The sequence below is a fragment of the Bombus pascuorum genome, chromosome 7 (assembly GCF_905332965.1).
Source record: "Bombus pascuorum chromosome 7, iyBomPasc1.1, whole genome shotgun sequence".
NCBI classification, from domain to species: domain Eukaryota; kingdom Metazoa; phylum Arthropoda; class Insecta; order Hymenoptera; family Apidae; genus Bombus; species Bombus pascuorum.
The window spans coordinates 10,892,341-10,918,042 of record NC_083494.1 but is presented as its reverse complement, the minus strand read 5'-3'; the positions used below and the strand labels follow the sequence as shown (position 1 = coordinate 10,918,042).

The 25,702-nt window shown below is 42.8% G+C and overlaps 1 protein-coding gene across 5 annotated transcripts in view; it reads left to right on the top strand.

Annotated features, from left to right (window-relative positions):
• The window catches only part of LOC132909361 (ETS-like protein pointed), a 144,185-nt gene that overhangs the window by 61,824 nt on the left and 56,659 nt on the right, over positions 1 to 25,702 (top strand). Inside the window, exon 1 of one of the 5 annotated variants that reach the window (XM_060964153.1) lies at positions 20,105 to 22,373. The exons of the other annotated variants lie outside the window; for them this stretch is intronic. Within the exon in view, the coding sequence (XP_060820136.1) occupies positions 22,268 to 22,373 (106 nt within the window). The 5' untranslated portion in view covers positions 20,105 to 22,267. Of the gene's footprint in view, positions 1 to 20,104; positions 22,374 to 25,702 lie in introns of those variants that run through there. 5 annotated transcript variants of the gene reach the window in all.

Genomic DNA, 25,702 nt, shown 5'->3' with positions numbered 1-25,702 from the left:
GTACGGCACATTGTGCACGCGTTTCGGCATGTTACCGAGCGATCGCTGGTCGAGGTTGCGCAGGAACGCGCAACGACGACGACCTCTTTTACCTGTGCCTCGTGTGCTCTTGTTCCCCTGGCCGTTCCAAGTTCACGCATCGCCGGCCACCGGCGATTTTTCACCAACTCCGACCGTGATCCAAGATAAAAATACCACGTTCGTATCGACCCATGCGAATTCATCCGTCTCCTCTTCGGCTCCTGGTTCTCGCGTGGTTACTGTAGTTTGCAACTTGTATCGTACAACGCGGTCGCTATTTTCCAGTCAGCGCACAGTGGTCTGTAGGCGAAATTTTTTAATGTCTCGGTGAATCAAAGAAGATAATTTAACGTAGTTGAAAACATAATAATAATGATAATGATAAAAATGATTTATTAGTTCGTAAATTCCTCGATGTCTTTCGTCATTTTTATAAAGTTGTTGGGATCGCTTCCTAAATAGGCCAATAACGCATTATCGTTCTTTCCATTGCTAGATTTTATTGCGATAAATATACATTGTTCTTATTCCATCCGTGAATCGGTATTTATGACGACTACAATGATCAATCCTCTATTTTTTCCATTTATTTTCAACATATTAAGGTTTGTTATAATAATAACAAACAGCAGTTATAATAATAACAGTTATAATAAATAGAAATAAATTTTGTATCTCAATTCTGGCCTCAATTTGTATCGGTCTGATTTACATATTTTATGAACCAACCAGCACTGTAATAGCAAAGCGATTGTTTTATCAGATATAATCATACGGTATGGTGAACGGTGTATGGGATTTTGGGTGGGATCGCGCGATCCTTGGGACTCGGGGCAGTGGTAAGGTTGATCGTTTCTCGGATAACCATTCTTCTTATATGAGAATCGTTCGAGAGCGATAAAACGAAACCTTTTGTTGCGGCCATATCGCGCTTATTGTACGGATAGCTTTCAGACAGACGCGGTATGTAGTCCATTCATGTGATCATGAACGATGATGCTACATTTCCGAGGAACATACGTGTATGTATTATTTAGATTCACGTGGCAACGAGGGAGAACGCGCGAATCTTCTAATTACATTTCATAGACCATTTCCATCAACTTCATGCTTTAATTAAACACAATCCTCCTATGATGTAATAAATACAGTAATTGTATAATACTATAAATATCCTGGTAAAAAACAGTTGAAATGTGTCGAACAGAAATTAACGTTGTAGAGTAGTAAGTATCTCGTTTACCTTAAAATAACAAAAACGAAAAAAAAAAAAAGAAAATGTAAAAAGAAAACAAACGCGGAAAATGATCAATTATCTTTTAATTTATTTCTATAATTAGCGTTTTAACATAACTATGTAATAAAGTTCCGTTTCAATCGAGTCTCTCGAAAAGTCAATTTCTCGACCAGTCGAGCAGAGTCTCCGACTCTTTGGAGTCGGCTCGGTTCGACTCGTCGCTACACCGGGAGCACCGAAGCGTACTTCCACCTCTCGCTGCTGCCCTCTTCGCGCAGGTCGTGGCTGACCTCTGTGCCTCGAAAACGATCCAACGTCGTTCCACTTGCTCGCGATACGCCGACGTAACCCGACGAACACGATGACGAAACGCGTTCGCGCTTCTCGACACCGCCGAAATTAGACTCTGCCCCTGTCCTCCCGCTCCTTTTGCCTTTTTCTCTACCTCTCTAGCCCCGCTTTTTCTTTGAACTCATCCAGGAAAGACGTAAGAACGCACGACGATGGAACGCTGGTAGAAAATTGGCTGGAAGTGGAGCAAAAGTCTCCTCTTTGATCTTTCCGGCATTTTATTTCCAAGTATTCGAATCTTAACGTATTCGCTGCTGTTAAAATATGACTACATCGTCTTTAGGATTGCTCATCCTTTTTGTCGCAGATGTCCTTGTTTTAAGTACTTATCGCTGTTCCAATTCACTGCTTTCGAATACATCGCGTACTTCTCAGTCGCGACAAATAATTGGGTCCACCATCGTACGATTCTTCTGTAGGTACGATATTATGTCCATTGCAATTGAATTTGCAGAATTATATATATAAATCTGCATATTGTACGTTATATAATTCATATATAGATTTATGCACCGTGTACGCGTAGTCTCTGCATCAATTTTTTGACTAGCAATCGCTGTTTCAATTCACTGCGTTTTGTAACTTGCAAAGGCATTCGATGGAAACGTGCGAAAAATAAAAATACGACAATTGTATCAGCGGTATTACTCGAATAATTGCATAGACGGAGTACTCGGACTTTAGGAAGTACTTTTAACTCGAAAAACGTTCAACCTCTTCTGCGAACGAAAGAATCGATAAATTTAGTAAATTACCCTAAAGGAAGTTCGTTTCTAATGAAATTTTTTTTCCTCTGTTTCAGGTAAGTCAAACCTCTACAATTCTGATGGAACCTAAGAATAGACGACTATACGTTTTTTTCGACGACTGAACAGAGTATTTTTGGTAGGTTCGAACACGACAGATTTACAGAGAATCGGAGTACCGTGATTTTTTATTCGAGCAAAGAGACAGAGACGCGCTTTATAAACACGAAGAACACAATGGTACCGCGAGGTTCTCGCTACGTACAAGGTTTGGTTGGGTACGTTTGAGGTGTGCTCATGTAGATAAGCTCCGATAATGACCGGACGTGTGCTCACCCAGCCAGAACTCTGCGAACTCCCTCCGTACGTCCTCCTCCTTCACCACCTCCTCCTTGTCCTCCACCTCTTGCTCCACCTTGTTGTGTTCTCTGTGACCACGTTTCTTCTTCTTTGCCATAGTCTTCTTCGGGGTCCTTCGGTATACTTACGAGGGGACACACACGTGTCAGCTTCGTGCACGCCACCTCCAGTGCCCGTACCCGTGAACACGAGCCGTCTGATTCCTGTTCCATGGAAATAGACCGAAGTGCCCGCTCCACCGACTTTAACAACGATTTTTTACCTTTCGTGGAAATTATTCTGGCTTTCGTGTAATAATTATGCCGATTTCTTTTACAAAGAGACATAACGACCCTATGTTTCGATTTGAATTTCCGATTTTTATATCGTTCGACGATTAGATTCATGTTTTAATGCAGCAAATTCAAAGGCAAGCTACCTCCGCATCGAATTTTAATTTTAACGCTTTGTCGTCCGCATAAATTTACTAGAAACTTTAACCAGTAGCCGGCGTTGTTCTTTTTTTCTTCTTTTTTTGTAGAGAGCTTGAAATTTGCAAACTTTGAGTAAATTTTAAGTCGATTTGACACCAATGTAGTGTCACCGGACACTAGGATTTGACCTGCATTTGACGACACGTCGGAGCCATCGGACGTGAAAGTGTTAATTATAGCTTTCATTCCAGATTATCAGATTGCTGGTTACTGAACAGAGAATCCGAGTAATATTTCAATATTTTCCTTTAAACATAGTATTATAGCAAATCAATCGCGTTAGTATCTTCTAAGTATTGAATATGATAAGAAAAACGCATATTATGCGTACAAACGAATAATCCAAATTGTTCAGTGAAACTCAAAATATTCGCCGTAATATATCCTTTCTATACCTTTAAGTCATCTAAATATCAGGAAAAAGATGAATTCCGTCGCTGTAAAGTGCCATACCTTTTCCTCCAAAAGACAAGATCCGATCATCGAGCCATTTTTTGGTATCTGATAAGTAATTGAAATTGGGTATCGGATAAGATGTGTTGTATCGATCGGAACAAGTCGTAGTTCGAAAGAGTAGCGTCCAGTGAATAAGCTGGCTGCTGTAAGAACTGCTGACTGTCCCAAACAAGCCTCATTATTGTGTCTTTCGTCGTAGAAGCAGTGCGTGGCCTAGCATTGTCACGTAATAATTTCACAGAACGTTCTCCTTTGTCAGTGCTCTGACGATTGGATCTTATTTAAAGACACGACATTTTTCCGTGATGGAACTTATCCTAATTGCCTAATAGATGGCTATAAAGTTAAAGTCATCGAACTACTTGCGATTTTACTTTTAAATAAACATTAAGTTTCACTAAAAAATTTCATTTATTTTTGTACATGAAGTATCTAATTTCGAAAGCAAATAACAAAGCTATTTTGTAAAGATTACTCTCCTATAAAAAATAGATGACTTATCGAGTAACATATAGTGTTCCTCTCTATAGTTCTCGCCTTACGGATGAATAATTTCGGCCTATTTTTGAATTTCTTCGAGTTCTCCGATCTTTGACTATGAATCGAGAAATAGGTTTCTTAGATTTGTATGATCGATCGATCCGCTGTAGGAGTTGGTAAACATCTCTTAGAAATGGGAAGCGAGACAATAACGACACTCGAGATTAGAAAGTCACCGTTTACTTGAACAACATTATTATACCGTGTGCAACGGTATCGGTGTGTACAGTGTACACGGCATAAACGCGGTAAATCTTATCGCGTAAACCTGCCCGGAAGCTCAATTTCTGGGTTTCCTTGGTTAAGAATTCGCGACTGACTTAATGGTTATTTCATTTCTATTCATGAGCAGGACGTTGTGCTAGAAACAAGCTAGTTTCCAAGCACCTCCTATGAATGGGACCACGCGGTGGACGAGGATCGATGCACTATCTCCTGTAGCATTTCATTCAATCCTTCACGCGACTATTATAGAACCAGCATCTACAGAGTGTCGCAAAAGCGGCGCGTTTAAAATAATACCGTGGCAATCGTTACTATCGTACACCGTAAAATTCTTTCAACGACGAAACTTCTTTGCTATTTTCCACGAGATTGAAAAAAAAACCACATGGAAGTTCTTCGTAATTCTTCGAGTCTTTAAATAGTTCTCGTTGTCGTTATACAATTCAGAATTCAGAAGAACGCATGTTCTTCGTGCGTAGAGAAACGAAATTACGTTCACTTTGCAAAATTGAATATTAAACATTCATTAGCAGTGAGGCTAAAACACTTTAACCTGCACAGATAGAATTCTTCTATGTACCGTTCTTTTCCAATTACCCTAAAACTTTGTCCATTCTTTCGTAACGTCCAACACTAAGGGATATAATATAACAGAGTATAAAAATAATATAAATACGACAAAATAACTGTTGAAGTAATTACTTCAAGAAAAACTCCACACCCTTTCTTTTTTATATTCGTGACCTGGAGACCGTTGTTACGAAGAGAATAGAATTTAGTGAAAAAATTCAAAATAAGGAGAGGCCCATATTATTGTACCCTTAAGTATAAATTCTGTTTCGGGTTACATGGTATAAGAACAAAAGAGCCTTAAGTAGATTTCTATTGCTGTTTCTTATAGCCTTCAGGTAGAGCTATACACCAAAGTTAACTTTTCGGTAATGTTCTTTGCTATAAATATATGAACGTCCCTATCGTAATTACTTCCTATTGTATTGTAACAATGTAAGAGTGATGATCTGGATCAGCATACACTATACATGTACCTATACTTATTTCAATATATTTTCTATTACAAATTCATCCACTTGGTCCTCAACAATAACCCTAGAATTCTAACAGTGGAAAGAAGTAAAAAGAAACATAAAAGATATTTCACTACGCGTGGAAATACCAGTAGGCATTGGTAACGACGTTTCTCCGACTGTACATTATTTTTGAACAATCCTGTATCTGGCAGAAATCTAGTCGATATTGGAAATGAAGCAAACCGTTGCTCGCGTAGATAGTATCTTGGGATAAGCAGAGGGCCAGAGGCTTAATTCGCCCGCTGGTAGATCGACACAAAGCAATCTATTGAGTAGTCGCAGTTAGCGAGTACGCCATTGAATAATTCTTCCGGCGTGGCGGCGCGGTACGCCGAGGCTCTACGCGCGCCGGAAACGATCTGTTACCGCGCGACACGAAAGGCACGCTCTCCTGCTCAGGTGTGAGATCGTAATGTCGAGCTTGGTGGATCGCGAAAACCAGCTTCCACTGCTTCGTTTGCCCGCCTTCATCTTCGTTCACTCATCGACTAATAGCGAGTCTTTGATAAATTTCGCTCTTGTTCAATTTAGTTCTATTCGGCATTCCTTCCATCAAAAATCATCAGTAGTATCTTTTATTCGCCTGCTCGTTAGAAACTATGAAAAATAGCATCTAACGTAGACGCTAACAATCGCGATCGTCTCTTACGTCTTACATGCAATTTAACGTATATCCAACCTAAGTTTATTTTCAAAATGAAAGATACGTTAAAGTGAAAGATCTTAACCAAAGCTATAGTCTTTAAGAATGAAATATTCCATTGTTAAAATGTAAAATATATATGTACACATACATATACATATGTGCGTTTAAATATCAATAACGTACAATGTAAAATGATGGTTGAAAAAGAGTTCCAAAATTGGCGGTGAAGTTGGGTGGCTAACGAAAAAGAAAGAGCGTTGTCTGTTCGGTATAGTGGGCAAGAGGAAAATATGACAAACACGTAGAAGCGATAGCGCCGGAAACGGGCAGTTGTCTAACAATAATGTACTGGAGTACGAAGCGAGTTAGTGAATGAACGGGACGGACCGGCCAGGCAAGGCACGATCGCCTATCGTCTACACGGCCGACACGCTGCATACGAATGCTTCGTTCTCGCTAACTGTGCTTCTGCTTCTTGGAACATCATTTCGGGACGCGGAGAACACCTCCGCGGGAATTAATTCTGCCGAGCTGGCGCCGTCTCGTTGCCCCTTACCCGCCTCTATCCGCGAGTACTCTTCTTCGCGAGTAACTCTAGCCGCTAATTAGATCCAGTTTATTTTCTCCTTTGATTCGACCTTACGGCCGTTTGCATAAAAATCTCCAAGATCTCCAGCGATTTTGTCTAACGCGATGGTTGAAATAATACAGTCACGGAGTATATACGAGAAAATTATTTATATCAGCAAGGAGCCTGGCAATCACCGAGGAACTAACTTTTGATAGTTTATTTGAACAACCGTTTTATAAAAAGAACACAAAGTTCACGTACGTGTAATTTTGTTGAAAGCTCATTCATGCTACTTTGTTGCGATACAATTTGGATCTATGGTTCGTGAGATGGACAAAGTTTGGGAAATTCGACGAGATAACGATGACTTCGGAAAGACATCGACGGCAGAGAGTCAAAGGTGGAGTTTTCCCGACTATCGTTCCTCCATAAATTTGGGATATTTATTTTTTTCTTCAAGTTTACATACGTATGGTAAATTAGGTGCAACGGAGTATACCCGAAAGCATATTCCACGAATCTCCCCAAAAAGCTTGCACCGAGCTGTCGCCGCCTCTCGTGCAGACCAGACCTCAGAGGTCCGTCATATGTTTGAAGACCGATAGCAAACAATCTAAAGTTAGAAGTGTATGTTCGCTGCACGAGCCGTAGGAAGGCGAAGAGAGTAAGAGAAAGATCGTAGGAGAGCAACGACGAGATTTTAAGCAATGTTTCCGACCACGACAGTAGACGCACGCGTGTGTCACTTGTTGCATTCTGATTTCGATACACGCACCAAAATAACTCTTCCCCGTGTTGGCTCTCACCCCTCTGAACGTCCCTTATCCCCTTTGCGTGCGTGCTACCGTCAGCTCGTTCCCCCAACCTTCTCTTTTACTCTACCATTACGTTTCTCTCTCTTCGTCGTTCATTCACTGCCTCCATCCTTCTTTACCACAATATTGCCCTCTCTTTTTCTACATCGTTACCTCCTCGTCTCGCTATACCTGTTCCTTTTGTAGTCATTCATTAGTGCTCCGTCTTCTTCTATCTTTCGCCCCTTTGTCGTCTCTCCCCGCCATAATCCCTGCTGGCCGCTGTATTACTCATTCTTGGACATACTCCCACCGTCTCGAAGCGAATATTCGCATCTCAGTCGCACCAACATGGTCGGCTTTTGTCGAAACGTTTTCTTCGTGTGACGGTTGCGCCGAGCCGCCAACAACGTCTCTCTCCGAGTGTCGGTTACATTATATTTCGGAGGCGTACAAGTTTCCCTTTTTCTTCTTTTTTCTTTGTCTCTTTTTTATTCGTCGTATGTCGTTTGCCAGGTTTTTTCCTTACGGGAAGCGTGATCGGACGGGGATCGGTAATTGGTCGTGTTGTACACGCTCGTAATTCGTGTATCAAGCACGCGCGCCATGGACTAGGGATTAGTAGAAGTAATAGTCGACGTTGGCTTCCTATTATTTTCCGGTTTTATGGTCGTTGTACGACTACAATGTGTGTCTTTTCGATGTTTAGGGCAATTGAAGGCAGGGGACTTGGAATTTATATGCGATAACTGGAATTTGGAAACTTGTTAATATTTCGCAAATGCAAGAAATCCTCCATTTTCGCAACTTGTTTCTCGATCGTACGTTTAGTGTTCATAAATGTGTACCCTCCGGAAGAATGCGAAATTATTTTCTGTTGAACGCTTAGCGACGTCGCACCGCTTACGCCTACCGTAGCTGTTTCCATAGGGTGATAAATAAAATTTCACTAAATCCTTCCATCGCAAGGATACTATATTTAATCGTGGAATCTCTAAGATCCTCTTCAGGTCGAATGTTATAACTTTTCTATCTTAACTTTAACTTGTAATCTTAGCTTCTTTTTCTTAATGGTTACTTATTATTGTTTCGTTATTTGTGTTACTTATTTTTTCCCGTTTTTTACCAAAGAGATCTTTCGTTCCCTCGAAACTAATAACAGACAAAGAAACGTCATAAAAAATTCTACCAGTCTTTAAAGCCTTCTACATCCTATTTTCTACCTATACAAAATCCTTCTGTACAAATTTCCAAGAATGAAAAAAAGAAGAAATAAGAAAAATAGAAGAGGAAGGCAACAGAGAGGAGGAAAAGGATTATAAGGGCAAGGGAGCAATTAATATCAATTAATATCGAGCCCTTTGATCTGCAGCTCGTTTAACGTACTGCCCGTCGTAAATCGTTTCTTTTTCTCTTATTTCGCGTCTCGACCTCTGCTCCAAATTGCTCTTTCTCTCTGTGCTCGTGCGGTGTGCCGGCCTTTTAACGTATATCCTCTGTGCGCTGCTCTTTCTTTCTGGCTGCTGCTTTTCTTCGGGCTGGCCGGTGCCTCGTGACGAGCATTCGGCCGTTTCCGGTTCCCCGGCCTCCACCAGGGGCTTCCCCTTTCGAACTTCCGCTCGTGTCTTACTACGCTTACTACGTGCCCTCCCCTCCCACACACGCGCCTCTCTCATCTCCTATCCTCGTCCCTTTTGCCGCTCGTTTAGCTTTCTCGTTTCTTTTTCTTACCCACGTCCTCCTCTTTGATCGACTTGGACGGTGCTGAAATTAAAACGAGACACCGTGGCGCTTCGAATTCTCCGCTCTGCCGGTTAATTTTCTAGAAATGTAGTTGGAGATTCAACGAATGGTACCTGACAGGTACATTTTTGTTGATTACTTGATTTTAAGTAGTCACTTTAATAGTCACTCGGTGATTAAAAGGGCAAAGACACCTGAAAGTGGAAAGAACCTGTTGGATCTAAAGATATGTTGGACGAAGGCAAGTAATATGCGAATATCTCTTAATATGTTAATACTTTTAAACTTACGATGATGATAGAGAAATATCGTAGATAGACCGTAGAAGATGATAGGTGTTGAGTTTTGCGAAATTACGCGAAAGGTAATTTTTACAACACGGATACGATAATAACGTAGAACTGAATTAGAAAATTGCACTCTTTTAGTCTTCGTTTAGTCTCCTCACCCTTTCTTCGTCACATTTCTATCTCTTTGAACGTCTTCTTCTTTTTTCTTTTTATCTAATACATTAAATTCAAAATGAAACCTGTCTTGAAACCGTTCGTTTAGATCGTAATTTACGCAATCGGTGTAATTGAAGATCGTAAGTGTCTCTTTTTTAATTAACAGACGTTGATAAATCATATACATTCGCGTATTTTGATTGTTTCTTCCATAAAGGATTGCGTAGATCGGCCGGAAAATTCAGCGTTCGATAAGAAGCCGATCGATCACATTTCCTTTTTCGCCGATACGATCGTTAAGCAAGGGTTGCGTAACGGTTAATTGCACGAAAGTCGCGGGGTCGATTAGGAAATTGTTGCCGCGGCGATCGTTCGTAAAAACGAGAAAGAAAGAGGAAAAAGAGGAAAGAAAGAGGGGAATAATAAAAGGAGAGACGGTTTGCCGCGCGATTGTTCGGTCGTGAGATCTCGCTTTTCGATAAGAGTGACGAGAGAGAGGCAGACGATGGGATAGAGACGAGGAAAGAAATCTGCGAGCGTCCTGCGTCGCGCACAAAACGTTTAATCATATGTCTCAGCGAATGCACACTGATAAAGTCGATCAATCATGGTTCGTCGAATCCAATCGTCCGTAATTAATCGATAGAGACGTTGTTTAATTGGCGGTGGCATTTCTGTCTGTCTTTCTCTCGCTTCTTTTTACCTGGACCGTGTCGCTTTTCATACCGCGAAATCATCGTCGTCCACTCTTTATTTCCGTGTTCTCGATTTCGTCTTTGCGAAATCGGCGAACGTTATCCTGTTGCGTCATATCGGCGAAAGAAATTTAGAAAGAAATAAAAAGCGTCGATATTTACGTTGCATCGACTCTGTACGAAGATAATATCTTTGTAACAAGCCCAAGGCTTGTCCTCTTTGCGATTACTAAGAATACGTCGATACTTTTGGCCAAATTAACATTGCGTCTTTTTTGAAAGACAATTTGATGAATTTGAATTTTCGAAAGTTACACAACTACCCTTTATTCTTTCAACAAACGATTAGTCGCGGTAAATTGGATCGATTCGTCTCATGAGATTCTAGCTGCACGTTATAGTTGTAACGTTAAGTCGCGGGACTTTTGCATCAGCTTGTACAAAACGAAACATTATTAGTATTCGGAAAGTAGCGTTCCACCGATAAGCGTGCAATTCCCAAAAGGTACAAGCTTATCAGTTATCGAGTACACGCAGCGAGGCACACACCTGTCTCAAGGTAGCCTCGCGCGTGGGAGTTAAGCTGAGAACTTGTTTCGAGGATAATCTGCTTCTGTACATTATTCATCGCGGCTGTATCTGCTCGAAGACGGCATTACGTCTCGCCAGCCGGAGACCGCTTCATTATAGAGCCGGCTGCCTCGATTGCTATTCCTCCGTACCAACTTTTAAGTGTCGCCTTGTTGAGGTTACGGTTGCACGAAAGGCCACTATAAGTTTCCCTACACGATGTAACTATTCTTAAGAGATTCGCCAGATTTACGAGGTTTTATCGAGAATTCTCTTAAGCCTCAGAAACGTGAGTCAGTGGGCGATAGAATTTATGAATGTAGAACAGTAGGTGATCTCATACTTTTGAGCAACAGCGTACGTGCTCGAAGACTGTGTATTAATTCCAACCAGGTCATTGACAAATTTCTATCAAACCACCGCACATACGTCGTTATTCTTATCAGTTTTGTTAGAAGCCAAACCGAAGCCACATTTTTCTCATCACTGCGCAATCGAATTAACCGAATTATTTTATACTTTGAACATTCCATTACGAATGAATTTGCAGGAGAAGCAAGCTTGCTTTTCCTACTGATATCGCATCTATCAAAACTACGATTCAGAATCTGGAAACAAATGGAAGACGAAATTCCTAAAAGAAATTACACGTGGCAATCGGCTGCCTCGAGAATTACGGGATCTGCTCATAAACCTGACAACGTTTAATTCGACCACGATACGTGTAAAGCGTTCACGAAATTCGTTTAAGATCGTTGATCGGCAACTGGAAGTCGATGGAGAGGAGATAATCGGGAAATCGGCTTGCCAAATGCTCGCATCGAGTCGCAGACGAGCGCAGAGAAGCGGCAGAGTGAACGCTTGCGTTCAGGGAGACCGGAAACTGTCGCCTCTTCCCTCCCTCCATTCTCGTTCTTTTTCTTTCTCTGTCAGTTTCGCTGGCTCGACGATGTCCGCGTCCTCCCTTTCCTCTTGTTCCGTCTCGTTTGCACGGACGTACGGGACGGTGGACTTTCACGCAACGATCTCTGCGTTCCGATATTGCGTTGCCGCAATAATCGGCCGTTGCGAGAGAAAACTCGTGTTGTTGGGACAATCGTTTGACGGTGGTGCGGCGCGGTGGCCTCGCATAATCAGCGCTGAAAGTTTTGGCGAGAAAGCCGGCGGTTATTTAACGCGTTGCTACACGCCTCCTCCCGAGTCTACGATCTTAATGGTATTATGCAATCGAACGTTTCTGCTTCACTCGCTATTCCGAGGTTCCAGTCACAATATTTCTGCTCGTACATCGATCAAAGTGATTAAGCGATCGTTAGTGTGAATGGTTCTATTGCATCAAACGAGAGAATTGAGGCGAGGATGTTTTATGGAATTGATAAATTGACGCGTTACTTTGTTTGATATTATAGATACGATTATAAGCATACATGTACGATGTTTCTTAATATACGTGCCAATTTCTTTAGTCTCTGAAAATAATTTCACTTCCGATGACTCAAACGTTGATTATATACTCTGCGTCCATAATTAAGAAATTTACAGGAAAAGCAACTTCCAAACTTGGAATCTAATTCTCTGGAGCAGCTTATTCTATTTCGCGCTAGATTTTCAATCGGAACACCTGTATCTACTTCGATCGAAGTAAATAGCACAGGATCTGAGGTTGAATCTCCGTACAGACACATCTGGTTGGCCGGTTAGAGCGCTACTCTATCACGATCCCATCCATTTACGCGCAATCTCCATTGTCAGACGCGAGAAGCCGCGGCAGCTACGGAGGAAAGAGTTATGGGCCGTTTTCCTAGGTGATAGAAGGTGGAGCGCACCACCTTCTCCTGTTGCAGCCACGTGAACGAGCCCCGCGGTGCGACGTCACTTCCTTTACTCGGCTTCTCCTTCCATTTTCCTTTCTCTCACTGCCAGCGGGAGGAGGAGGATCGGCAGGGATCGGGCTCACCTGCCCCGCTACGGTCACTCGACTTCCGGTAACCCCAAGCGCGCGAGCGCATGGCCCACGGCCACGTAACCGTGACTTCTTCTTCTTTCGCTTCTTCTTTCCTTATTCTCTCCTTCTTTCTTCCCACCTTTTCTCGTTAATGCTTCCGCTCTCCTTTTTTGTTCGTGATCTCACGGACTCGGTTAAATTGACATTCGTTTTATCAAAGATCGTTGATCGTTCATTAACTTGTTAATTCCGCAGGTTAACGAGGTAGTAACGTTTCAAGATAATATTTGACAAGAGCATCGAGTTCTTATGATCTCTTTAAAATCGGTATATTTTTATCATTATCGTCATCGTAGATGGAATTATCCCTAGAATTAGTTTAAACCCATTTCTTTAATTTTTATCGATAATAGAATTAGGGAGCCCTGTTTTTCTTTACTTGTCGTTTCGTTTTAATTCAGACCGGATAAATGAGAATATATTTACGTTTGCAGGCATTAAAATCGATTTGACTAAAACTAATTTCGTTCAATAAGCATTAACTTGCTGATTATGGATATTTTCGAGTCGGTTACTCTTAAAACGAACTCTGATCCCGTGAAATGGAAAATTATGCAACGATCGAGCGATGCACTCGCATGGTCATCTCCACAGTTCGTTAAATTTCTATGCTAATTAATACAAGAAACCACGGATCGCCCGAAAACGTACACTCCCTCCTTTTCCTTTTTACGATCTGAACCACGTTACGCGTCCGCTCTAATGTATTCCAACCCGAGTTTATGCCTTCGCCCGGTATTCGAACGGTCGTTAAGATTCCCCCTATTAATTAATATATGAAACTCGATGCGGGTCGAGAGGTGTTCGCTTTCGATCTCTTCGATGTTCACACCTGCGTACCTCGCCTGGAACAGCTCCGCGAAACTACCGGTTTCATCCCATAAACGTTAATCTTGCACGAAGATTGTCATATTCTTATTTAAGCCTGATTGCCCTTTCAATTATTCGTTCGATAAACCGCGAAATAACAGACACGCGCCGCTTACATCGAGAACGAAGAGGAAATTTTCTTACGCGAGCAACTCTTCCCCGTGCTGTTCATCTCGCAAGTATCAAAATTCATCATAATTGTGTATCGCTTTGCAAAGTCACGAAGGATCAAAGAAGCGACTTTAAGATGTCCGAAAGAGAACGAAACGATTTCTGTTTATCGCGCCTTATCGTAAGAACTAGCTCGCGTCCATATATCTCGTAAATAAAATCTCGTTGGGAAAGGGGAGAAAAAAGTAGCGGCGAGGAGGAATAGGGATAAAAATGCGGAGTAAATGAGCGAAAAAGATAGGTATAAAGGCAAAGTCGAAGGAAGTGACGTGTTACGGATAGGCTATCCTACGGTTCTCCTAAGGAGCAGTTTCCAGCGGCGAGGAAAGGAGCACGGCCTGCTGCTGTTTGTATCTCCCTTCCTCGGTCTCTCTTTCGTGCCTTATAAGTTTATGCGTTCTCACGCTCTCCATCCCACCTCTACGTTTAAACTATACCTTCTGCGCGCGGTCGCGCGCCTCTTTGAAACACTCTGCCTTCGTCTCCTTCCTTTTTTCGTTGCTCTAGAATGCCAACGTCTACCGTGCTCCTTAATAAGTTCGCAGCGAGCGTACAGTACCAATGGAACTTTTCTCGGTTTACGAGGAAAAGCTGCAAGGATACGAATTGACGTTCTGATAATTTCGTTAAGCGAAGATTTAATCCTCTGGTCGTTGGTAAAGATCGCGTGAAATATCAATTAATCGGTGGATTTAATTGGTGGAATAGTAGTCTGTGAATAAATATGGATATCGCGAATATCATATGATACTACGTATGTATTTATTAGCTCTTGCCTTTCAGCTTCGACAGACTTTCGATTTTAGACACGACTCCTTGCAAATTATATGTAACTGCTTTCCTTACTTTCTTACTCGAATTTCATTCCATTATATAAAATTCTTGTTTGCTTTCTTTCTGTCGCTATTAATTGTCACTGCGGAAACTTTGCCCGAGTAATTTAATCAATCGTAAACTCTTAGCAACCTGCTAACAATCATATTGTACGATACGAAAGACTTCAATATCGCGTTAGTTCGAATTGGTATTTCCTTAAAAATACCTCGTTCAGTTGCAGACGTTGTAGCCGACTTCGTAACTCAAACTACGTATCAATACAGTATACAATATCATATAAAACATTCATGGCGAAGTGCGATGTAGGAAGAGGGTTCGTACCCTAGAAAACTCTGTCGGAATAACTGTTCGAAGGTGCAGGAGGCTTCCGATCGCGATCGAGCGGGCTCCACGCGCTTACACGCGTTCATTGTATATCGGGTTGCCTCGCAACGCGCATCAGCTCTTCCTAGTTATAATAAACGGCGTAAAAAACGCGAGCAAAAACCTGCCTAGCCTTCGGCAAGTGTACACCATGGAACAGCTTCTGCTCTCTATCACCGAGTCCATCCTCTGCCTCTCGTTTCTTCCCCTCCGAACTTACATATCGTTCCCCTTTCTCCACTTCTCGTTTTCTCTCCTCTTCTCTCTCTCCATAGAACTCACCGTAGGTGTTGTTGTTGTTGTTGTTGTTGCTGCTGTTGGCGTCTGCCGGACAGGCTACTTCCTTCCTCTCGCGGTCATCCCGCTCTCGTTCCTTCTTTCTCTCTCTCTCTATCTCTTCTACTTCTTCGACCACTCGTGAATCCCAACCTTTCACTCTACCGCTGTTACCTTCTTTATGCTTCTTTATCATTCTGCGTGTCATTTCTTCCCTGAAACCGCGCATACACTTATAGCCTCCTCATGGCCGGCTCTCGTCTCATTATTCTGGAAGATGCTGGCTGCTCTCCTTGCTTTTTCGTTCCACCGCCTCCTTCTCTGTTCCTGCGTCCGTCTCTCTCTACCTTCCGCTTTATTAATATCCACCGCTGGCTGATCGACGGTTACGATTTTCTCGCGCTGCCTTCCGGGTTCTCGGCCATGCAGCCGCGCGCGGATTATAGACCCGCGACCGAGAGCGGATTTGTGAATGGGACGAACCAGGTCGGCCTCTCTTCGGATACTCCGCTCGATCAGATAATCGTTTAACTCGACGATCTTTCTCTTTTCGGTTCGATGTTCGGAAGGAGATAGGTTCGTGTAGAATGACTCCAATGGTCAAAGGGAAGTACGATCAACGAATCAATGATCGGAGTGCAAAAATCTCCGATGAATAGCAAAACGGAAGGAACTCCGGTGGCAATGCAAGCCAGCGAGGTAAATTCATTCCCACGGTGTGTAGCAAACACGAAACCAGTCGAGGCAAATAAAAGTCATCGAAACGAGCTGTCACACGATTTTATCTGCTATTTAATAATACTCTATTACTTACAATTATCTTCCCTCTTAAAAAGAAAGAGAACCGGCCTTGCTCTATTCCTCGAATAGCGCGCAACTTCGATCGATCCGAGCAACGCGAATCTAAAAATCTTGAAATCAAATGAAAAATCTGATTTTTTTTTTCTCTCTCGTTCCATTCACCCTCGCTCGTGTCTGTGACGAATATATTCGCCTGCGGTCCGGTTGTTTATCGGTTGCCGCACCTGTTGCCCGTGATTAGAGGCAAGATCCGGACTTTACAAAGTCGGCGGAACGTTTCCCAGCTAATTTATCGAAACGAATGCCGCGCAACCGGTTGGCAAAGAAGGTTGACCGCTGGGAGGAGGGTCTCGCGCGTATACTCTAAACTCTAAGTTAAACGGAGTAAAACGCGCCTGAATGGATAAAAATTTCCGATATCGTTTCGTAACTGTATGATAGGACGCTTGACATCTTTCGTTTTTCATTAAACGATACGAAGAGATTCGATCTATCGATTTGAATATTGCGTTACGTTACATCGCTAAGATTCAATTTTAGATTAGAATATTTTTTAGAAACGATTAGAAAATCCTGGAAATTATTTATTCCTCCGGTATGTCGGATGTCATACGAAAATTGATGAAAATTTTCCACGCACGTGCTCGTGTTAAACTAATAATTGCTTGTCTATGCGAACACACGATATATCGCGTGTATGTTTTATCCAGCTTCTACGTCGAAAATTTCCATTCGCTTAGAAGCCTGATACGTGATCGAATCGGAGAATGGTATTTTTTTTTAGACAGACTCCTCTGGTTTCCGAATCACGCGTCTTAATGTTTGCACAAGCCTCGAACGTGATTGACACTGATTTATATTGCGCTTTATTATGCACGGTTGCTAGTGGTAATACCATCTGGCTGCCTAATCTCTCCCTGCGAAGCGTCTCTGCAACGGATTCATAAATCATGCAGCAATCGTGGCTCTGTTCGAGTCCACTCCATTTCTAATAGCTTTCTAATTATTCTGTGTCACCCTTGATTGCCAATTAGCAATAAACCACGCTCTACTTACCCTGGATAACTAGCGTTCCGTTCGATCTTATCTCTGTCTTATTTTCTTGAAAAGTTCTTCGAAATAACCGAATCCACAAGCTTGTAATAGCCCTTTATTTTAATAAAACTTTGTAGTTTTATTTATTTATTTACATATTCGTATACCTATACGGAAAGAAAAATCCTTTGGGATAACATTAACGGCTCGGGAGCGTTGACAAGTGATCTCTTAAAAGAGTACACGGTGTTACCGAAAAAATCGATGTAGCGTACTTGTTGCACGATTTAACTTCTTCCGAGGCGAGAAGCCTTTAGTGGATAGGAAACGATACTGTACTATTTCGAACGTGACAGTATGGACTAACACGGAGTCAAATTGCAGACGAGATCGAAGCAAAGAACGAAATACAACATACGCAATGTATCGTGGAAAAATGTTGATATTCCGAATACGAGACCTCTTGGCTTTGAGCATCTTGGTTGCAATAACTGGAATGTGAGAAAAGAGGCTGACAGTAAAATAAATACCCAAGTCGCAATTGTTTAATTTATAGTCTATACTCGCAGTCTCCAGAGTAATATTTTTATTGGCCATCGTTTAGGTACATTTAGAGGGTGAAATGTTAGGGGTAAATAAATATTTCCTGAAATATTTTGGGAAATGTTTCGAGGTAGTAAGATCGTGTGGATGAAATCCTGGATGAAACGTGATTCGATCCTATCGCAACAAACTTTTACCGCGTACTTTCAATATCGATTATTACGATTATTCCTCGAAATGTAATAACGTTTCAAGGATATCAAGCTACTTTTAAAACAGTGACTCACCACGTTTCGGAAATGATCGGATCACCGTACCAATCATCTTCGGATCATTATTAAAAAATCAGCGTTTCCTTCTAAGACGAGAAGAAGAAGAAGAGGAGGAGGAGGAGGATGAGGAGGAGGATGAAAAAAGAAGGTAGAGCGATTCCATTCAAGATCTACTCGCGTCAGGGCACGGAAGTCGCCTCGTAATACTCGGCAGCCCGGTTTTCAGAGGAATAATCGACGAGAATACGTAGCATTCGGTGGAAGGCGAGACGTAATTACGCCGTACGCTCGAACGCAAACACTATTTAACAACGTCGGTAATTTCTGCTTGTCCCTCCGCCTTTCCCGCGCCACACGCTCTCAGCTCGAGGATGTTGCCTCGCGGTGATTAATGTGAAACTTCTTGCTCGCGGGCAAGGCTAAAAATTTCTTACGGGACGCATTTCCGGCAGTGCGAGACCATTCATAAACTCGCCACTCGATATCCAGCGGACACGATGGAGAAAACTTTTACTCGTAGCGAAGCTAATCGCGTTGAAAGCCAACTTTATTTCGCAGCGTAGAAGCAACTTTAGGTAGCTTTTTTTGTCGAGTCAGGTGACTACGTTGTGTCGTATCGGGCAAGCGATGGTAATATCAATTGTCATGGTATTCGAGCCGAAGCAAATTGATGTAATGAAAAGATGAAAGATATCATAAATTTGCAAATTTTTTATCGACAATAAAGAAACCCGTGTATGTCGAAGAATGAGATTCGTCGCGTCATTGACCAACAGCGACATAGTGTAAGCACTATACTATGTATATTCCTTTAGAAAATGACGCGAGGATCGAACGCTAATTAACATCATCTTTAACGTTATATCTTTTAATACGAAAGAGCGTGGCAGTCACGCTAGAAGCGTCGAATATTCCAGAATCTTGTACAGCTGAAACAAGCCTCGAACGAGGTTGCAGATGCTTCGTAGGACAGTAGTTTGAAACAGACATCCGAATTAATTAAACGATTGCAGAGACTGGCTTTTCCTTTCGTCGTCTAGTGTACGTTTCGTCGTAGTATAGCGAGACGATGCGTTCTAATCGTAATTGTAATTTGTTCGATAATGCGTAACGTACAGCATACCGCGAAATAATTTCTATATGAATGTTCCAACTGTCTCGACAAGAGGAGAACGTTAAAAAACGAATACCCGGTAAAAATTGGGCAAGAAAGAAACGAGGAGCATCGTCGGACTCCATTCACAAAAGCGAAACGTAGCACGCGAAACATCCTCGAGGATTCATTCATCGGGCATTCCTCCCCCGCACGTGTTGCCGGGGAAAACCGCCCCCGGTGTTGGAGGGACGCGTCAGAAAATCTTGGCGCGAGCGAGATCGTCGGCCCGTGAATAGTATTCTTTTGCGGTCGTCGCGACGTCAGCGGCAGCGAGAGGCAGAAGGAAAAGCGTAGCTGGTTGGTGGGGGCAGTTTCAGCCGGGCAGACTACACGGTTGAAACGTGTGGCTGAGGCATGAATGAACGAGTCGACCGAATGAAGGAATGGTCTGGTCTATGTCTGTGTCTATCCATGAGGAGCCTCGTACACTCTCTCGCGCGATCATCTTTAACCTATGGAGCAACGAGGACAAATATATATAACCCGCGCTTGTTAGAGAGGAAAGATGAAGGAGAAAAAAGAAAAAAGAAAAAAGAAGAGAGATATATGTAGATGCGTACGCCTAGAAGAAGACGAAACGATAGGAACGTAAGAGAGGAGGATGGAAGTATTGGAGAAAAAGAGATTCAAAGGGAGACGAAGGTACGTAGGTAGAGGAAGAAGGATAGAGTAGCGTGTAATTGAGGAAGATGGCGAAGGTAGTATAAAGAAGGAAAGAAAAAGGTTGGGAGTGGGAGAATCGTGGTGGTAGGAACGAGACGGGAAGCGGGTGGTCGTGTGCGCCGACGCCAGTGTGAGTTTGCCGCGTCGCGTCGACGGGAGAGTATTCATTCATAAAACTAAGCGAGGAGTGAGGCTAAGCCAGCGTGCACCGGGATTGGTGGGGACCCGACACCGGGAGAGACCGTCTCTCCTCTCTCTTTTTCTCTTCTTCGCGCGCTCGTTCTCTCTATCGGCCGATCGTCTCTTCTTTGTCTCTACCGATCGTGTGTTTCCTCGGTATATCGTTACCTTGGCGTTTTGCTCGTGAATCCTCGTGTTTGCTTTTCTTTGTCGCTTGTGACCCGTTTCTTCGGACAAATTCGCTTTTCTCAGTAAGTTTTCCGATTTGCGTCATTCGTTTTAATACGCGGTGTTTCCAAAGTTTTGCAAATTTCCAAAAACCTGGATCGCACGATCCGCTGCCGTCTGTATAAACGCAACGGCAGCGATCGTATCCAATTTGCTATACGTATATCCATTTTCTCTGTCCTTTTCCCCTCTCGAAGTCATATTTGGCTCGGTACACGCAGACCCGCAACGATCTCCGTTATCTCGTCAGCCAGCCAACGAGCGAATCTACGCGATTCAACGGGCCGAAGGACAAGGAATAACCCACGGTGCTTGTCCACCTCCGCCGTCGGCTCCGCCGCCACGTCCCCCACGGCCCGTTGCCTCGAATAAACTCTCTCGATCCCCTCTCTGCCCTCACGACCGTGTCTCTTCGCCTCTTCTGTTCTTCCCTCCACCATACACGATCCTATCCTCCTCCTTTTCCTCCTTCTCCTCATTCTCCTCCACCTCTTCTTCCATGTCCTCTTCGTCCAGCTGACTCGCTCGCTCGAACTTCTTCCTCTACCTCCTCTCTCTTCTACGCTACCTCTTCTTCTTCTGGGTTCCTGCCCTGCGTCTCTCTCTCCTTGCGTACGCACTTACCTGCGGAACGCGGTCGTACGTGCTCGACGGTGGCGCTTCGGCCTGACGAACCAACGAACCGCTCTTCCACCACCAAGATCGCGCCCGATCTTCCATCTAGATCATCCGAAAAATATCTTCACTCTCGAGGGACTCTCGTATTATATCCGATCACAGTGGTGTTCTTCTATGTTACCATACGTATATCGTCGTTTGTCGTTTCGTTCGTTTGTGTGTCTTCGTCGAGTTCCACGTGTGTGCGCACGATCGGCAAGGCGCCAGTGAGAGAGCGGATCGAAACGAGCTACGGCCCGATTCCAAGGATCGAAAAATCGTGGCACGACTCGCGAGGACGTCGCGAACTGGAAGCTCTCCTCGCGTATTTTCGGAGCCAGGTCCCCGCGATCGAGCCTCCTCTGCTTCCGCTCCGGTGTCCCCCCCTCTTCTTTCACCAGTCATGGTTGCGCAAGCAGGTATTCGGAAATAGCCCGGTGGGTCGCGGTTATGAATTGATAGCAAACACATGCTGGACACTACGCGCGGACCGGCTTGCAAGACGCGAGGAGTCGCCTCGTGTGTTTCTCTTCGTCGTTCCTGCCAGTCGTAGCCGAGTTCGACCAGTTTCTTCGCCGAGCTGCTCACCTGCCGTCTTTACAGAGAGACCTGCCATGGCTCGCCGTCTCGTTCTTCTCGAAACCGTGCCTTTGCTTATCGACAATGTTCGATAACGTCTAAAGTTTACAGCAAGTCGAAGATTTTCTGATCGCGAAGACTTTCTCTCGACTCTGCTCCGTCACACAGCACCGGACGATACTCGAGAACGATCATTTTTAAACGTTGATCGTTGTTTGGAAATTCGATGAAAGTTTTCATTCGCGAACCAGCATTTCGAAATAGTGTGTAGAATAGTGTAAGAGAAGTTCTTAACGGCAAGCTCCGCTTCTGTCAGACCACTGATGCTCCATTGACAGCTCGCGTCATCGACCACTCGAACCGCCGACACCTTGAGGATCTAGCATGGGCTAAAAGAGAATTTTCGATTCCGTCATCGACTCCCTTTTCGCAATTATTGTTCGCGATGCCGTGACCGATCGAAGTTCGATCGTTCGATCGACGAGCAACGAACGTTTGCCTCGATGGAACCGGCGATCGTACCACAACCGAGACGAGTTCAGTTCAACCCCCTACTTGTTGTGTTACTTTCCATCCAAGTGATGTAATAGAGGCGCGTTCGCGCGCGATACACGCCACAGGGAAATACAAAAGACGCAAAGTGAATGACAGTGATCCGGGAATTCGTGTATGTACAGTGAGCACGCGAGGACAGCACTCATGTACGTTGACTACGGCGGCGACGCTTATGCCGGAATGGGAATCAAGGCCATGAAGTCCTTCGCCAGGCCCAGAGGTATGGAACCGAGCAAACGCGATCGTCCACGTCCTTCTTTCAGCCTGCAACTTTTCGCGTTTATGGCTTCTTTTCCATTCCTGCGGTTAAGAAAGATATTTTTTACCTGTTTTTGCTACCATTACGTACCGAGGTAGTACTACGACTTTTTTTGCGATACGGAGTATTTTTTTTTCTTTTCAGGATTTTCGGGACGTAGTGTACTATGTTTTACTTTGAGAATTTTATCATTTTTATGTATATATCATCTTTCCTTTTTTCTCTTTCTATTTTGGTTAATGTAGTACATGCGATGCGCTGATGTTATTAATTTATTATGTTATTATGTATCTTTGCAACGCAATATTATATTTTCTTTTGGAAATATCGTCGATGATCGATATTTCTTTTTATGCTGTCAACGCAATACCACGCGATACTTTGTTCATCTAGTTTCGTTGACGAAATGTTACAAACTGTTATTCGGCAAATTATTGTGCGAGAAAACCTAGTTAGTTAGTCTACGTACATTTTATCTACAATTTAAAAGTGAAGAATGTAATTCGTTTGATTCGTCGATTAACAGTAAAGTCGGTGGAATTAATATCGTTAATAAGATTTTCGAAATTTTACTTGACAAATTATCGCGCGACGGTATCTAGGTGCCGATAAACCTCAATGTCTATAGATTATCTTTAAACTGTATACATAGAAACAAAAATGGACTTTGCTACTTTCAATATACGTATTTATCTACGATTTAAAAACGATGAATTCAAGAATTACGCGGTTACTAAATTTATGAATGAAGAAAGTCTAACCAAGACTCGTCGATTCGCAGTAAAGCTTCGTGGCACGCTTCTCCCCGTTGAAAGTTAACCCTGACAGTCAGGCCAGTCGTCTCGTAATCATTCAGACTCGCGACGGATTAACGTGACGAATAGTTAGGCGCGCGAACGTGACTTAGGCTCGGACAGATTGTAACAGATGTGGAGACCGTAGCAGTGCAACCTGCATCCCGGTCGCATATGCACTTCCTGCAGTTGGAGGGACTCTCTTTCGTGGAGAAGGGAGTCTTGTTCCAGAAGTGGCCGACCCTTGACCCTGACACGCTTCCTCTTGCTCTGCGAGCACGGGCCATTTCTCTTTTGCAACTAGATATTGGGGAAATAGCGGCTTCCAATTAACAAGATTTCTTTACGTTTCGTCACAGAAACTCGATACAAAATTTAATCTCGGACACGAAGTCGAGTATTTCAGGCAGCGCATGAATTTTTCAATTTTGTTATCAGAATGTTTAATTAAATATGTAATTCAGCGTTTTACTCTTTGATTAGAAACTGACTCGTTGAGTTTGCATCGTACACGTTCATTAATCTCTTCGGAGATAGATTTATTGAGATCGGGGAAAGATAATTGTCTTTTATTTTTCACTTACGTCTATCTGAAAAGATTTTGATTAACGCGAAACAAGATAGATACGTAATTGGAATTTTAATGCCAATGTTTAAGGCATTGCGTTTTATATCTTTTGCAGTGCTTCTTGGACCAAACGTTATCCAACGTTAACATCCAGCAACGTAATATATTAGCACTCCTTAACAGCATGAAAAGTACAATTCTGATCCTAAATCGATAACATCGATCTGCCATATAAATCACCTCTTTAACACTAACCTTACCAGGCCCGGACAAATGACCGGTTTCAATATTTAATTTAAAATTACGCGTTCGTCGTTACTTCTTTTGTTCGTCCAACTTTATGTAAATTCTTCTATCAAGAAAAATCGAGAAATCGATTAATCGGATAACAGAAGAATTTACATAAAGTTAGACGAACGTAGAAAATAACAAGGAATGTACAATTTTTAATTAAATATCGAAACCGGTCTTCGTGACCGGGCCTGGTAAGGTTAACGTTGATCTTATGTCTCTGAAAGAATTATCGACAAAAACGATGTAACCGAGATCGAATTATAATACTTTTTACGTTGCATTTAAGCGCAATAGCGATGCGTACACGGTTATCTTCTACTCGAAACTTGTACTCGATGTACATCTACTGAAACGCGCGGCTTAATGATAAATCTCACGGGTGGATTACACCCGTTGTACACGCGTGCTCGTTCGCGAACGCAAGTCGAGGCTGCTTCGCCTCTAAGTAGGGGATATCTCGAGCGAAGAAGCTATCCGGCGATGCTGCTGCTTCCTGGCAACCGGTTCCAGCGAATGGCTTGATCCGTTTTGTTCATGTAGATATCACCGAGAACCGAAGACGGATTCGAGTGGATCTCGCTCCTCCTTTCCATCGACTCGCCTTTGAAGTTGTACCGAGTCACACGAGTCATGTATTTTTATCTATTCGTATCTTCGTTTATAGCAGATCGAGTTCGAACTTTTCTACGCTTCCAAACGAAGTGAAATCAAATCTCGCGTCTAATCTCTCAGTTATTTACTTCATTTTCGTATGGGTCTTAGTTTCTTGAGAGGATTCGGATAGATATCGATTGAGATATGAACGGAATTTATCTTCGATTAGTTTGGTTTCATGAACATTTTCAATTTGAGATGATTTCAAAGCTACGATGAATATCGTTACGAATAAATTTTTCCATGTGCAGAGGCATAACGATTTGAATTATTATGAACATTTGGAGACCAGATGTGTACAGAAATAGAAAATGATCAACTTCTTAACTGATCTTGACGAATGTTTCTATAAATTATATTTTCGAATCGGTCGCTGAAAAAGGAATTTCCTATTGTCTCAAGTACAGAGAAACGCGTAGCTACATTTCTCTGGAAATATACGTTTTTTTCTTTCTTTCTAAATATCGCAAGTGATTCGATATATAAAAATATTCGTCGATTCGTAAGTCATTTTATGCCTGTTTGTCCTTTCACCCATAAAACAATCGTTGAGTCGTTAATAAAAATTCGTTTCTCCACCTAACGATATTACAGTCGGTTGTTCGTTTAACAGTACACGAAACATTTTGCGCTAATTGCGGTTTCGGTCGAGGCAATTTGCGTCGTGGCGAACGATCCGATTGGTCGTGATCTCGTTTCGATCACGAACGCGTGCGATCGGTCGCGGATAACGAGAACTGTGGCAAGAAAGAAGGGAGAAAGAAACGGGGCCTGTACGTACGTATCGTTGTTTTATCGTGATTCACGGAGTGCAACCGGCGGAGAGGGACTTTGAAAAATATTCCGCGTGTAATTTCCCTGTGGTAGATTACAGCCAGTCGAGACGAAAACCGGCGGCGACCTCGTGAATTAATAACGCCGCGAAATGAGAAAGTAATGGTCCGTTTCGATACCAATTGCCGTGATACCAATGCACATTT